The 15,122-nt window shown below is 42.3% G+C and overlaps 2 protein-coding genes across 5 annotated transcripts in view; both read right to left on the minus strand.

Annotated features, from left to right (window-relative positions):
• Positions 1 to 15,122, minus strand: part of CEMIP (cell migration inducing hyaluronidase 1) — a 200,677-nt gene that overhangs the window by 128,584 nt on the left and 56,971 nt on the right. The window lies entirely within an intron of this gene.
• The window catches only part of LOC141131327 (cell surface hyaluronidase CEMIP2-like), a 177,465-nt gene that overhangs the window by 18,634 nt on the left and 143,709 nt on the right, over positions 1 to 15,122 (minus strand). For both annotated transcript variants that reach the window (XM_073618464.1, XM_073618463.1), the window contains one exon: positions 12,945 to 13,153. In XM_073618464.1, the coding sequence (XP_073474565.1) occupies positions 12,945 to 13,153 (209 nt within the window). The remainder of the gene's footprint in view (positions 1 to 12,944; positions 13,154 to 15,122) is intronic.

Here is a 15,122-nt window from a genome sequence, read left to right on the forward strand (position 1 = left end):
TTATTTTACTCTCATACTCCTGTCTATAATCAGGGGGTACCCCCTGGACTGACCACTATGCCGTAACCCGGGAAGGCTGGGGGAGGTCATTTACTGAGAAATGCACAAAATAATCTGAGCTTATACTTATTTTTATAAAGAGAATTAATTATTTTAGCACTTTGCGGGAATCACCACTAAACTTCATACACCAATTAAAGTTAATTGGAAACACGACTTCCAGATAAGTCTGACTAACCTCATCTTTTCTCAAAGCTGAAATGGGAAAAGACACAACATTTGCTGTGAATCGTTGAGTTTTGGTCTGTAGCTCACCTCCTGATTTGGGGTTGATTTGGGGTTATTTCCATATAGGCTTTTGGGGTTGATTTGAATCTGGTGCAGCTGTCCATGGTCGCCACTCGCCAGTCAGCTTCGAACTTTAGCTGGTTCAATTAAGCTTTGACAAAAAAAAAAAAATAAAACCTGGAAGCTAATAGGTTTCTATGCACAGCTGCACCAGATTTTGCACTCTCCAGTTTTAGTAAATCAACCCCTATAAGTCCATGTTCTTAAGGCCTCATGCCTGACACATGAGACTGCGATTTGTTTATCTGCGGGTGGAGGGCATGTGTGTACCGTCCAGCCCCACTGTCAGCAGCCTATCAAACCCTATGGGCTCTTTCACACGGGAGGCCATAGGACAGTAAAAACAGGCTGCAATACAAAAATTGTCCCTGACAGGGGAGGGACCGAAGAAAAGTTGGGCTCAAAGGAAAGGCATACCAACTACATGTGTGTGTAATAAAACTTGTGTTTATTGTGGTACAAAAACATGTAATACATGAAGACAAGAGAGCATGACCAATATTCAATAGGCCCTAATAAAAATTGATCGGTAACGTAAACCAACCAATACAATGATACAGACAGGGGGGACATATAACATATAGTCAAAAATACAAACAAACAAAAACCGTCCGGACGTCTAGGCAATTGATGTCTGTGCAGCCTACTGACAATGAGGAGTGTTCAGCAATGCTGAGTGAGGCTGCTGAAAAGACATCAATCCCCCCGGGGGGTGGCTCGAAATCAGGGTAGATGGGAAGGGAAGGAAAAGGGGAAGAGCGAGGAAGGGAAAAGGGGTGAAGGAGGTGGAAAAAAGGAGGGGTAGGACAAAAGAGAGAGTAAAGAGCCGTGGCGTGGGGCGCTATTGTGGGTCTTGCAATGAACCCCAATCAACCTATGGATGGAAGATAAATGGCCATGAATATATGAGAATAGAGCTGGAGTGGCAGGAAGTCCAGGTATAAATATGGCAGAGAATACTTCAATAGGCAAGATTGTGTACTAGATGTAATCAGATACGAACTGATGCGGTAGATGGAGAAGTGGCTAGCGTGTTGTATGCTGAGCTGAAAAGTATGCAGTAAGGGTGATCTTGTACTTTACCACTTCCGGGTCCTGTATGGAAGTCCTCAGGTACTGCCGGAGCATATGTCACCTATACTGTAGTCTGCACCGCTCGCCACTGCATATGGTATCAGGTACTTGAATTTCCATGCTCCCCGAAGCACTCCTCAAGTGAGTGAATGGCCGGCCATCCAGGTGCGCCTTTTTCCTCCCACACGGTTGTTCCGTGCACAGTCGGAACGCTCTCTCGGTACACGAGCCAGCTAGCCCCTACGGGGGATGACAGCGGGCATGACGTCCGGACAGAGTGACGTCAACACATTTCACAAGACGAGATTGTGTAGCTTCCTCTGGACCAGTAAAAACAGGCTGCAGAGCCACAGTTTTACCACCCCCCCAGCTACCCACCAGAATCCTAAAAATACAGTCACCTATTAAAGGGGTTGTAAACCCTCAAGGTTTTTCACCTTAATGCATTTTATGCATTAAGGTGAAAAACCTCCTGTGATGCAGCAGCCCCCCTTTTACTTACCTGAACCCGGTCTTTCCAGCGACGGGGATGAGCACACCAGCTCCAGCCGGTGTCTCGGGTCCTGATTGGATAAATTGATAGCAGCGCAGCCATTGGCTCCCGCTGCTGACAATCAAATTCAATAACGTGGGAGCCGGGGGGCCAAGTCCTGCTGTATGTGTCAATAGACGCAGCAGCAAGACACGGGAGCGCCCGCAGGAGTGCCCCGAGGGAGAGCAGCTCTCCAACAGGGCACTCGAGAAGAGGAGGAGCTAGGAGCGCCGCTGAGGGACCCCAGAAGAGGAGGATCGGGCCACTCTGTGCAAAACCAGCAGCACAGAGGAGGTAAGTATAACATGTTTGTTTGTTTTTTTTGTTTTTAAAGGAACCTTTAGATATCCTTTAAACTCATCCATTGAAATCAATAGGGTTTCGCTGCAAACACATGAAATGCTTGCGATGGCAACGCAGTAGTGCAGTGTTGCAGGGTTAAATCAGGTAGTGAGGAGGCTATAAAATGCCTCCTCGCCACCTGTCAAACTCCCTCTGAAACCCCTGAAAAGCGTTCTGAACTCAGATCTCTCTTCAGAGGACACTGTAAGTGTGAAAGAGCCCTAAGTGACAGCTGCTGCAGCTGGACAGGACTGGACCATGCAGCCCAAATTAAAAATCCTGTGGCTGTGCAGCAAAACATCGCAGCCGTGGCATATGTACAGCCCTGTCTGACTATATTGTTGGGATTCATTGTACCACCTCCTCATTGCCTGTTTTAACCCATTAAACCTCGCACTAGAATGCCACAACTGCCTGCATTGCATGCAATTGCAGTGTGGTTGCAGAATGCCCCCATTCAGTTAAATAGGTTATGTCCAGCAGGCAGTACTGCCCACAGAACACCAGAGTGGGGATAATCTTTGCCGTGTCTCAAAGCGAAACATCTTGGCTGCGGCATATATTCTCCCCCTATGCTGACTTTCTATCAAAGGGGAAGTAATTGGTTTGACCTCCCCCAACCTGCTATAGGAAATGAGGACTTACTGACACTGATACTGAAGAAAAGCATAACTAGAAATATTCTTATAAAATGCACCCCCCCCCACCTGTCCTACCTAACCTGTACCAAAAAAAAAAAAAGATATGTGCACTTACTTATTTTTAATCTGCTCACATGATCTCGCGGCTCCAGCTCTCCTCTGTCAGTGAGCGGCTGCTGCAAAGGGAGAAGGGGGAGCGCCGACAACATTTGGGCAATGGTACCAGGTATTCACAGCCATTGAGCACTCCCTTACACAAAGGTGCAGAATCACATGGCCAGACCGGGGTGGACTGAATATAAGTAAATACACAAATCTTCTTTTTTTTTTTTAAACAGATTTGGTAGGCTAAATAGGGGGAGAGGAGAGGGAACATTTTTAAAAATAGTTATAGTTAGGGATTCCTTCTACTCTAAATAAGGTTGAAAAATAACAGATTTACTGGGGGGGGGGGCTCACCAGATGAAAATAAAGAAATAAAGGTCTAAAAAAAGAACGTAAAACAGCCAGCACATCTAAGAATTGGCTGAGCTGCAATATATTACATTTTTTCTTTTTATTCTTGTTTTTTGTTTTATTTTTTTCATTTTATTTTTTAATGCTTTAACCAGTGTGTATGACTGGTGCAGCAGGCTGAACAGAGGTTGATTTACTAAAACTGGAGAGTGCAGAATCTGGTGCAGCTGTGAATGGTAGCCAATCAGCTTCTAACTTCAGCTTGTTCAATTAAAGCATAACTCCACTTTTTTGTTGAGAAAAAAACATTCCCCTCTGGGTGCAAGGATTATAACAACCTTTGTTGCAGATTCCTACCTTTTGTTATTCTGAAGAAATCCATGTATGTGCCTCTGTTTGAGTGGGTCTATTGGGAGTGGTTTCATAATTATTTATAAGGTGTGCACCTGCACAGCACTAATGAGAAAATCTGCTGGGCCTGCATCCCTTTAGACGTGTTCCTACTGGGAGTATCTCACAAAAAATGACATTTTTGTTGCAGGGGATGCCAGAAATCTGACTTGTATCTTAGGCAGACTTCTGGGGAAATTGGTGAGTCAATCACACAAGCAGGAAATTATGTTTCTGGGGGGTGGTCAGTATACATTCTGTGTACAGAACAACTCCATGTAGCCATATTGCATTTACAGAAAATTACAGCGGCTGCAGATTGAAAAGGAAAGGTAATTTTTAACTGCTTGCCGACCAGCTGCCGTCATTATACTGTGGTAGGTCGGCACGATCCCGCGAATTGCCGTCATTGTACGTCGGCCTGCAGGATCGGGATAGCAGGCGCGTGATGACCGCCATCGCCATCGCCGGCACTAGAGGCAGAACAGGGACGTGTGTGTGTAAACACACAAATTTCTGTTCTGTTCTGTGAGGAATGACAGATCGTGAGTTCCTAATAGCTAGGAACCACGATCTCTCATCTCCTATAGTCAGTCTCATCCCCCTACAGTTAGAAACACACACAGGGAACACAGTTAACCTCTTGATCGCCCCCTAGTGTTAACCCCTTCCCTGCCAGTGACATTTTTACAGTAATCAGTGCATTTTTATAGCACTGATCGCTGTATAAATGCCAATGGTCCCAAAGATGTGTCAAAAGTGTCCGATGTGTCCGCCATAATGTTGCAGTCCCGATAAAAATTGCAGATCACCGCCATTATTAGTAAAAAAAATATAATAATAAAAATGCTATAAGTCTATCCCTTATTTTGTAGATGCTATAACTTTTGCGCAAACCAATCAATATACGCTTATTGTGATTTTTTTTTTACCAAAAATATGTAGAATACATATCGGCCTAAATTGAGAAAAAATTAGCTTTTTAAAAAAAAAATTGGGGTATTTATTATAGCAAAAAGTACAAAATATTGTGTTTTTGTTTCAAAATCGTCGCTCTTTTTTTGTTTATAGCGCAAAAAATAAAAACCGCAGAGGTGATCAAATACCACCAAAAAGAAAGCTCTATTTGCAGAAAAAAAAGGACATCAATTTTGTTTGGGGGCAGCGTCTCACGACCGCGCAGTTGTCAGTTAAAGCGACGCAGTGCCGAATCGCAAAAAATGGCCTGGTCATTCAGCAGCCAAATCTTCCGGGGCTGAAGTGGTAATTAACATTCAATAACAACATGACTTGTGTCGCAATTGTATATGCTAAATTATTTTTTCTTTATTTGCTATTTTTTCCCCATGAAACTGGAAGCTGTTTGGTTTCTATGCAGAGCTGCACCACATTTTGCACTCTCCAGCTTTAGTAAATCAAGCCTGCGATGTCCTGACCAGCACACAAGGAATGGATAACGTGCCGCCTAATGTCAGCAAATATCCAAATATTCATTTTAGACGCCTAGAGCATGAAAAGGGCACAGATGCTTCCCATCAGCCTTTAAATGGCATTAAAATAAAACTGACACAACACTCTAATAGAAGTTAGCTTTTCAGAAAAGAACGTGGAACAAACAAGCTCGATCTTGCATCCTATTACTTTAATAATAAAAACAAGGCCGTATTAGAATTTTCCTAAAAGAATGACACCATTTTCCTTCACGCCTCTACACAAGAGAAACAAGTGAATCATCACTTCATCCCACAGCCTCAGGTCCATGATTTGGGTTATAGACGGAGATACACGCTGACACAATATTTCAACAGAAAACGCACGTGCCAAAATTGTTCCACTGTGAAAACTCCGCTGTTATTACAACTTTATTGTAATGTGCTGACACCATGACAGGACGGTGCGACTGAGGGATACATTTATGTGTCACTTGGACCGATAATGATAAGTGTCTCTACTAACAAAGCCCCAACACATGCAGTCTATGCACATCATGTAACAGAGAACCAATTATACGGCTTAGGTAAAAGTGCGCCTATCATCTCTGGCTCTGCAAGCCCATAATTAACTCTACAGACCAATAAGAGCTTGTCATTTAATGATTAGAGTGTCGTATGCTGCTTTTTATTAGACAGTACTTAAAGGGTAACTCCACTTTTGGAGAAGAGAAATACAGTAAATTAAAAAAAAATATATATATATATATATAATATATATATATATATATATATATATATATATATATATATATATATATATATATATATATATATATTCACCCTTCGTCTCTTCCCCTCTACCCACCTCTGAGCACTGTCTCTTGGCTCCAACCCCTACGCACTTCCATTCACTTCATTTTGTGCTACTAAGTAATTTGTATGGAATTTGATAGACCCCACCCCAGCAACAGTAGACCCCCCCCCAGCAACAATAGACCCCCCACACAACAACAGACCTTCCCCCCGCAACAAAATACCACCCCATCAACAATAGACTCCACCTGCAACAACAGATCCTCCAGCAGCCAGCAACAGTAGACCCCCTGCCAGCAACAATAGACCTGCCCAATAACAATAGACCCCCCCACACACAAAAATAGACTCCCAACAATGACAACAGATCCCCAGCAGCCAGCATCAATAGACCCTCCAGCACACCCCAGCAATCCTTGCCAAAATACATTCAGTTGTGGAGGTGCTGGAACTGCGTTTCCCCCCGCGTTCCGCTGAAAAATAGCCCTGAATATATCTCTATCTATCTATCTATCTATCTATCTATCTATCTATCTATCTATCTATCTATCTATCTATCTATCTATCTATCTATCTATCTATCTATCTATCTATCTATCTATCTATATCATGTACATGTGCTATCTCCTAGATCAGGGGTCTCAAACTGGTGGCCCTCCAGAAAAACTACAAGTCCCATGAGGCATTGCAAGGCTGACAGTTACAAGCTTGACTCCCACAGGCAGAGGCATGATGGGACTTGTAGTTTTGCAACAGCTGGAGGGCCGCCAGTTTGAGACCCCTGTGACTTAGATTGTAAGCTCTGATGAGTAGGGCTCTCTGATTCCTCCTGTATTGATTTGTATTGTAACTGCTCTTGATTTTTTATTGTAACATGAGTCTGCTCTCATGTTGTAAAGCGGTGAGCAAACTGCTTTTTATTAGACAGTACTTAAAGGGTAACTCCACTTTTGGAGAAAAGAAATACAGTAAATTAAAATATATATATATATATATATATATATATATATATATATATATATATATATATAGCATATACATGTGCTATCTCCTAGACTGTAAGCTCTAACGAGCAGGGCTCTCTGATTCCTCCTGTATTGATTTGTATTGTAACTGTACTGTCTGCCCTCATGTTGTAAAGCGCTGAGCAAACTGTTGGCGCTATATAAATCCTGTATAATAATAATAATAATAATATACAAGCCATGATGTAATTTAAAGTTATTAAAAATGATCTTTCTTTTTCAATCTGCAGCTGCTTTACATATCTGTAAAATTAAACACAATATGGCAGCCTGGAGGTGTTCTGTACACTATTGGTACACAGAATACCCTCAGAAATGTGATCTCCTGCTTGTGTGATTGGCTAAATGATTTTCACAGAAGTTGGCACTAAGATACAAGTCAGATTTTAGGCATCCTCTGCAATAGGAATTTTAGTTTTTCTAAAAAAAACTACCCAAGGGCTAAATACTTCTAAAGGAATGCAGACACTGCAGCTTTTCTTATCAGAACACTGAAAGTGCATCAGGTGATTATAATGAACCAAGCTTTCCTGGTTTCCTGGAAATAATAAAACAGATAAATACTTTTACCTACCTGAACCCCCAGCAAACAGTGCTCCCCCAAGATCCATCGGTGCACTGTCCCTCAGTGTCCTCACGCCATTGACCCTGCTTTAACTTTAGACCAGTGGTCTCCAAATTGCGGCCCCTTGCTTCCTTTTATCCAGCCCTCAGGGCACAATTCCTCCCACCGATATGAGACACTATTCTGCCAACTGACACCAACAATGGAGCACCATTTCTCCCATTGACACCAACAATGGGGGGCTATTCCTCCCAACGATACCAAAAATGGGGCACTATTCCTCCCAATGATACCAACAATGCGGCACTATTCCTCCCAATGATACCAACAATGGGGCACTATTCCTCCCAATAATACCAACAATGGGGCACTGTTCCTCCACCTAGTATAAAACCTAATACCAAACGTGATGTTTACTCATACTTTACTCATACTGATGTCAGGAAAATTTCCACTCCCGCTGGTCACAGCCTGGCCCTTCTAAAGTGTAAAGGATAAAAAAAATGGCCAATTGTTTGGAAACCCGTCCTAGACCACTAGAGTGCAGGGATGCAGAAACTGCAGGGGCCAGTCTAGTTGCAGGGGGGAGTAGGGATCAGGTAAGTATATCTCCTTTATTGTTCCACTAAGCCTATAGAAGCAATTAACCTTTGCAGTACAGGCACAGCCCCACTGCAGGGGATCATTTTTTATTTGCATGGAGTTGGGCTTTAACTAAAAGATACATGATACATGATAATGGACTAAACTGGTGAAACAGTTGGTGTACAATAACTCGAGTAAGGCCCTTTATGTCAACATGAACTTGAAATATGTGAAATACACAGCTGCTATTTTTTTGTGCCTTATGGTTATGCTCATTGTATGCATAGTGTTCCATACAGTTAGATTATGTGGTTCAGTTGTTGTCGGTATATATCAAGATAACAAAGAAACTTCGGGGTGGATATACTAAAGGCAAATAGGCTGTTCACTTTGCAAGGGAAGTTGTGTGTTGCAAAGGGATTTTCCTCAGAGCTTAGTGAATGTGGTGAAGCTCTGCTGACTTCTATCATCCAATCATGTGCAAGTAAAAACTTTTTTTTTTTTAATTTACCTTGTATGTGTAAAGAAAATTTGTAAGTTCTGTATATAATTGTATTCTATTTTGTATGTATTGCACACTGCCCTCACTGTGCTCACGGCACTAATAATGTTTTCAGTACATGTTTGCATTCTTTCGAGTCCTGATTAGAATTAGCCTGCCTATGTTACGCCCCTTGTTACCATAAACGTAGAATTGTAATATTAATGTGATACCTACGTAATCATGTGTATAAAAAACACCTTCAATTGTATCATAATAAAGCAGAACAGTTATCTGGAAAGATGCGGAGTCTATCTTTTGTGTCTGTTCCCTACTGCAGTAGTTATTAATTTGGAACCACTAATCAATATGAGGATAGGAGTTGCCTATCTATAAAATGTCCAGGTCACATGTGATTGGGTTCTCTTTGCAACATTAAACTTCACCACATCCACTAAGCTTTGGGGCACGTTCCCTTGCAAATAGAACAGTCTATTTGCCTTTAGTAAATCACCCCCACCAAGTCCTGTGCCCCCAATGTCTGGCTTCAGGGGTTCACCTTCTCAGGTAATCTATCAGTCCTGCTTATGGACATTTATCCCTGTGTCTCCATGCTGACAATTCCCTCCCTGCATCTGTTACTGAGCTTCTGCTGAAGAGCTACCAATACGTTTCTGTCTGCAATGAGTTTGTTTTGTGAAATGTGTTGGCAGCCATAACACACACTTATGGCTTGTGCTAGTGCAGGGAGTTCTGGCACTTATCAGAATTGACGGAGAACAAAGAATCTTCGCCTGGAAGCCGGTCAGACACACAGCCGCACTGACAGCCTTGACGGAAAGCCACAGAATGCAGCTAATTATTTGTGAAGCCAAACAGGGACAGCTTATGTCTAAATTGCCTTTGTCACGTGTCATCGGGGACTGTCACAGAGCGCCAGAGCCACGCGTTGGGAATCCAACATGACAGATTTATGCTGTGCATGTGGCACCACTAATTACTAACATATAAATGACAACCTTCAGTACCAAACACCTATAATCACCCGGAAGACTCATTTATATAGGCCCGTCTGAGGGATACTACACCCTCGTATTTTATCTAACATAATTTTCCTCAAATGTAAGGTAGCTGAGGGTGTTGTAGCATGCTAGCAATCTACAATGGGAATTAAAGTGGTGTCTCTGTCTAAAGCTGATAATACACCAGTAGAATTTAGAATTACGCCGCGCACACACGATCGGACATTCCGACAACAAAACTGTGGATTCTTTTCCCGACGGATGTTGGCTCACACTTGTCTTGCATACACACGGTCACACAAATGTTGTCGGAAATTCCAAACGTCAAGAAAACGGTGACGTACAACACATACGACGAGCCAAGAAAATTCTGACAGCAAATGTCCGATGGAGCATACACACGGTCGGAATTTCCAACAACAAGCTCACATCGAACATTTGTTGTCTGAAATTCCGATCGTCTGTGCGCGGCATTATGCCCTGTACACACGATCGGATTTTCCAGCGGAAAAAGTGCGATCGGATTGTGTTGTCGGAAATTCCGATCGTGTGTGGGCTCCATCAGACTTTTTCCGTCGGAATTTCCGACACACAAAGTTTGAGAGCAGGTTATAAAATTTTCCGACAACAAAATCCGATCGGTTAAATTCGGATCGTGTGTACAAAGTGCCCCGCATGCTCAGAATAAATTAAGAGACGAAAGCTATTGGCTACTGCCCCGTTTATAGCCCCGACGTACGTGTTTTACGTCACCGCGTTCAGAACGATCGGATTTTCCGACAACTTTGTGCGACTGTGTGTATGCAAGACTAGTTTGAGCCAACAGCCGTCGGAAAAAATCCGATGGATTTTGTTGTCGGAATGTCCGATCAATGTGCAATCATATGTACAGGCATACCCCACTTTTAAGTACACAATGGGGTTTATTTACTAAAGCTGGAAAGTGCAAATTCAGGCTCACTTCTGCATAGAAACCAATGAGCTTCCAGGTTTTATTACAAAAGCTTAATTGAACAAGCTGGGGTTAGAAGCTCATTGGTTTCTATGCAGAAGTGAGCCTGATTTTGCACTTTCCAGTTTTAGTAAATAAACCCCATTGTGTACTTAAAAGTGGGGTATGCCTGTACAGGGCATTAGACTTTTTGTTTGATTTTCTTAAGCGAACAAAATTCTAACTGTGAATGTGGTTTTCGTTTGCGAAAAATTGTTCCTATTGTAATGAAACTAATTTTATATTTCTGGGAATTCTTTGAAACAGGTCTGGATGAAGTGTTAAAGTGGATGTAATCTCTCTCCTATACCCAGTGAAGTGAACAGCCTCGGATGATACACAGGAATGAAACAAATCTCCCTACATAAGTTTTCTGCTGTCTTCAGCTTGCTATATTCTTTAGAATTCTTACATCATGTTAGAATTTTTACTTCCTCATTCAGCTGTAAGAGTGTAGTCTTGGCTTACATTGTGTGACAGCTGATTGGAGGAAAGGCACACATCCCCACTCCACATAGTCCGAACACCGAAGATACTTTCAGAGCTGTGCTGTGACAAGACAAGTTCTCTGATAATCTATTTATAGACACAAATTTGAGGCTGGTTTTATCTCCCATCTCGGAGAACTTGTCAGAAGTTAGCATGCTGATAACAGTGGAACGAAACAGCAGAAAGACACAGGACTCAGGGCTTTGGAGAGAGATAAGTAAAAACTACAGATATATGTGCCAGGTCAAATTTTCATGAATCAGGTTTACATCCACTTTAGGGCTTTCAAACAAAAGCAATTGACTCAATGATGGAAATGTTGTGACAAACGATTTTGCAGAATTTCCATGCGTATTCTGAAATGAGAATTGAACCGTGTATAGCCAGCTTAATTCATTGGTTTACAGATACATGCTATGGAAACATACTATGTGAAGCATCATACAATACTGACTTTCACAGACCACTCATCCGCACCCATGTGCCTGACAGATTGGGACGAGTGGCTGTCTATGTGCAGCTGCTGCATTCCCATACACTTGCATTGGCTGCCTGGACGAAACAAGCTGCATGAACACACGGCCCATTCACAGTCTATGGGCCTCAGCACCTGTGTGAGGCCTTATACACATAACAACTAGGAATAAAAAATGTTAACCTTCCGACATTCATAAGTGATATTAGCCTTTGGCAAATGTTGGATATACAGACGGGAAATAGAAGACATGTTAGGAAAGCTATGGGGGAGTAGACGCATTGGTGTTGATTTACTAAAGGCACATAGGTTATTCACCTTACAAGAGACGCTGCATTCACAAGGGGATTTTCCCAGAGCTTAGTGAATGAGGTGAAGCTCTGGTTACTTCTATCATCCAATCACATGCAAGCACAAATGCCGTTGTTAGCTGTAGGAAGCTGCAGCTGTAAAATGAGTATTTCAGCATTTTTGCAATAACGTTTTTCAACCTTTTTTTTTAGCTTGTTTAGGCAAAATTATACTCCCACAAATGGCTATGGCTCAAAAACACTGATAAATGCTGAATAGCCACAGTTTTCACAGTTTTTAAGCTTTTTTCAAGTTTTTTCAGTTAGAACGTTTTTACAGCTGAAAAACTCCTCTCAAAATCCACTAGTTCTGGGTTTTTTTTTCAGGCAGAAAACGCCCCTGCCAAAAAACTGCTGATTGCAGCCTATGTGTGCATGGACACGTAGGATAACATGCTGGGGATTTTATTGGCTGCAGAAAAAAACACCTGAAGCCAAAAACAGCAGCTGTAAAAACGTCCAGTGTGCATGAGGTCTTATGCCGCGTACACACGAGCGGAATGTCCGACAGAAAAAGTCCGATGGGAGCTTTTCATTGTATATTCCTATCGTGTGTATGCCTCATCGGACTTTTTACATCGAAAAATTCTGACGGACCTAGAAAGAGAACATGTTCTAAATTTTTCAGATGGAACCAATTCCTAGCGGGAAAACCGCTCATCTGTATGCTGTTCCAACGTACCAAAAACGGCGCATGCTCTGAAGCAAGTACGAGACGGAAGCTATTGGCTACTGGCTATTGAACTTCCGCTTTCTAGTCCCGTCCTACGTGTTGTACGTCACCGCGTTCTGGACGGTCGGAATTTGGTGTGACTGTGCGTATGCAAGACAGCTTGCGCAGAATTCCATCGGAACTATTCCGATGGAAAAAAACGGTCATGTGTACAGGGCATTAGAGTTATCTAGGAGATATAAAGCAAAGTCCTCAATACCTGTTGAAGTTAATCGGGTATAGGATGATCTCCTTTGGAGATGGGCCTTCCCAGCGGATAGTGTAGGGCTGCTGTAACATCACCACCGGCTGATACTGCTGATATGGTGCCCCCTTATTTGCACCCACCAGCCTCAGTGGATGGGAAGGATAATCTGCTCTGGCCACCAGTATGGTGAGGTTCTCTGGGCGCCTGGCCTGAATATACAGCTGCAAAGAAAGAAGGACAAAAAACATGAAGATTCAAAGCCAAACAATCCCAAACATGTGCTTTATATAAATATTTTCCTCTAATATTTTTCCCTTAAGAAAAGTTCAATGTCTGTAAAGAGCCAGTGAGCTTGTGCCAACCTAAATATTAAAGCACAATCATAAAAAAAATGATTCGATTATTGTTAGCTGCTTTGAAGAAGAAAATGCATTTATCATTTATAGTTTTTACGTAAAGAAAGGAGGCAAGGTCAATAAGCACCGGCTACTACAGTCACCAAGGGTGTTGCCAATTTTATCTATAAGGGTTATTGAGAAAACATAGGTTTCAGATGTCGGTGCAATGTTAACCGTACCCACCAACCAATCTTCAATTAATAGTGACAAAACACAGATAACTATTTAACACCTTCTTTCTTACTTCTGTTACTTATGTTTATCTGACCAACGACACCAAAAAATTACGAATTCACTTTCTTGTTATCTCTCACCTCGACAATGCAACTGCCTCCATGTTGGCCTACCTCTACGCAGACTAGTCCCCCCCCTTGCTAGACTCATCCACCATTCCAACTTCTCACTATACTCCACCCTTCACTGCCACTCGCTCCGCTCACCCAATGACTAAAAATAAAAATACGAACACACAAAGCCATCCACAACTCTGCCATCAATCTCATTTCAAAATATCACCCAAAATGCCCTCTTGCCTCCTCCCAAAACTGCCCGACTGTCTAGCTCCCTCATCACCTCCTTACATGATTACCTCCAGGACTTTTTTAGAGCCTCGCACTCTCTGGAACTCTTTACCCCACTGCTATCTCCTAATCTGTCTGCCTTGCACTCTCACCTCTTCGGAGAGGCCTATCTCCCGCCTCCACCTACTTCCTCCATCAGATCATCTTACACAGTTATTCCCTTTTGTATCATTTGACCATATCTTTTGGAATGTAAGCTTTCATGAGCAGGACCCTTCTAGCCCTCTTGTATTGAATTGTATTGTAACTGTATTGTAAAGTGCGGTGCAAACTGCTGGTGCTATATAAATCCTATAAAATAATATTAATCTCACAAGACGATGGATAAAGGGGTGCATAGTGATAATACAAGGCTGATGAACACTTTAAAATCTTATCTATATGGTCAGCTATATGTATATGATATTATATGGTCTAAAGTGGTATTGAGTTCACATTTTTGGAGAAGGTACAGTTAATGCATGTAAAGACAATAAACTGGGGGTGGCCCTTTTCTGTTCAAGCATGATTGTACTCCTGTGCACAAAGCCAGGTCCATAACAACATGGTTTTATGAGTTTGGTGTGGAAGAACTTGAACAGTCTGAACAGAGTCCTGACCTCAAACCTATTGAACACCTTTGGAATGCCATTTGCATGCCAGGTTTTCTTGACCTCACAAATGCTCATTTGGCCGATCACACATTCCCACAGACGCATTCCAAAATCTTGTGGAATGCCTTCCCAGAGGACTGGAAGCTGTTAAAGCCTCAAAGGAGGAGCAAACTCCATATTAATACCAATGCATTGGAAATGGGATGTCCTAACAAGCTTACATAGGTGTGATGGTCAGGTGTCCACCAACATTTGGACTTAGCGATTGTGGGAAATAGGATATCCAACTAGCTCACATAGGTGTTATGGTCAGGTGTCCACCAATGTTTGGATTGGGGGAAATAGTGGACACCTGACCATCACACCTGTGAGCTAGTTGGATATCTTAACGTTTGGATTGGCAGAGGGGGGGAAATAAGATGTCCAACTAGCTCACATAGGTGTGATGGTCAGGTGTCTCCACCAACATTTTGACTGAGGAGGATTGCGAAAATGAGATGTCAAACAAGCTCATATAAGTGTGATGGTCAGGTGTCCACAAACATTTGGCCATCTAGTATAAATTTCATTAGGCTTCAACTATGAAAACAGACAGAAACACTTGGGAACGATATTTAA

Source organism: Aquarana catesbeiana, linkage group LG03 (genome assembly GCF_042186555.1).
Source record: "Aquarana catesbeiana isolate 2022-GZ linkage group LG03, ASM4218655v1, whole genome shotgun sequence".
NCBI lineage: Eukaryota > Metazoa > Chordata > Amphibia > Anura > Ranidae > Aquarana > Aquarana catesbeiana.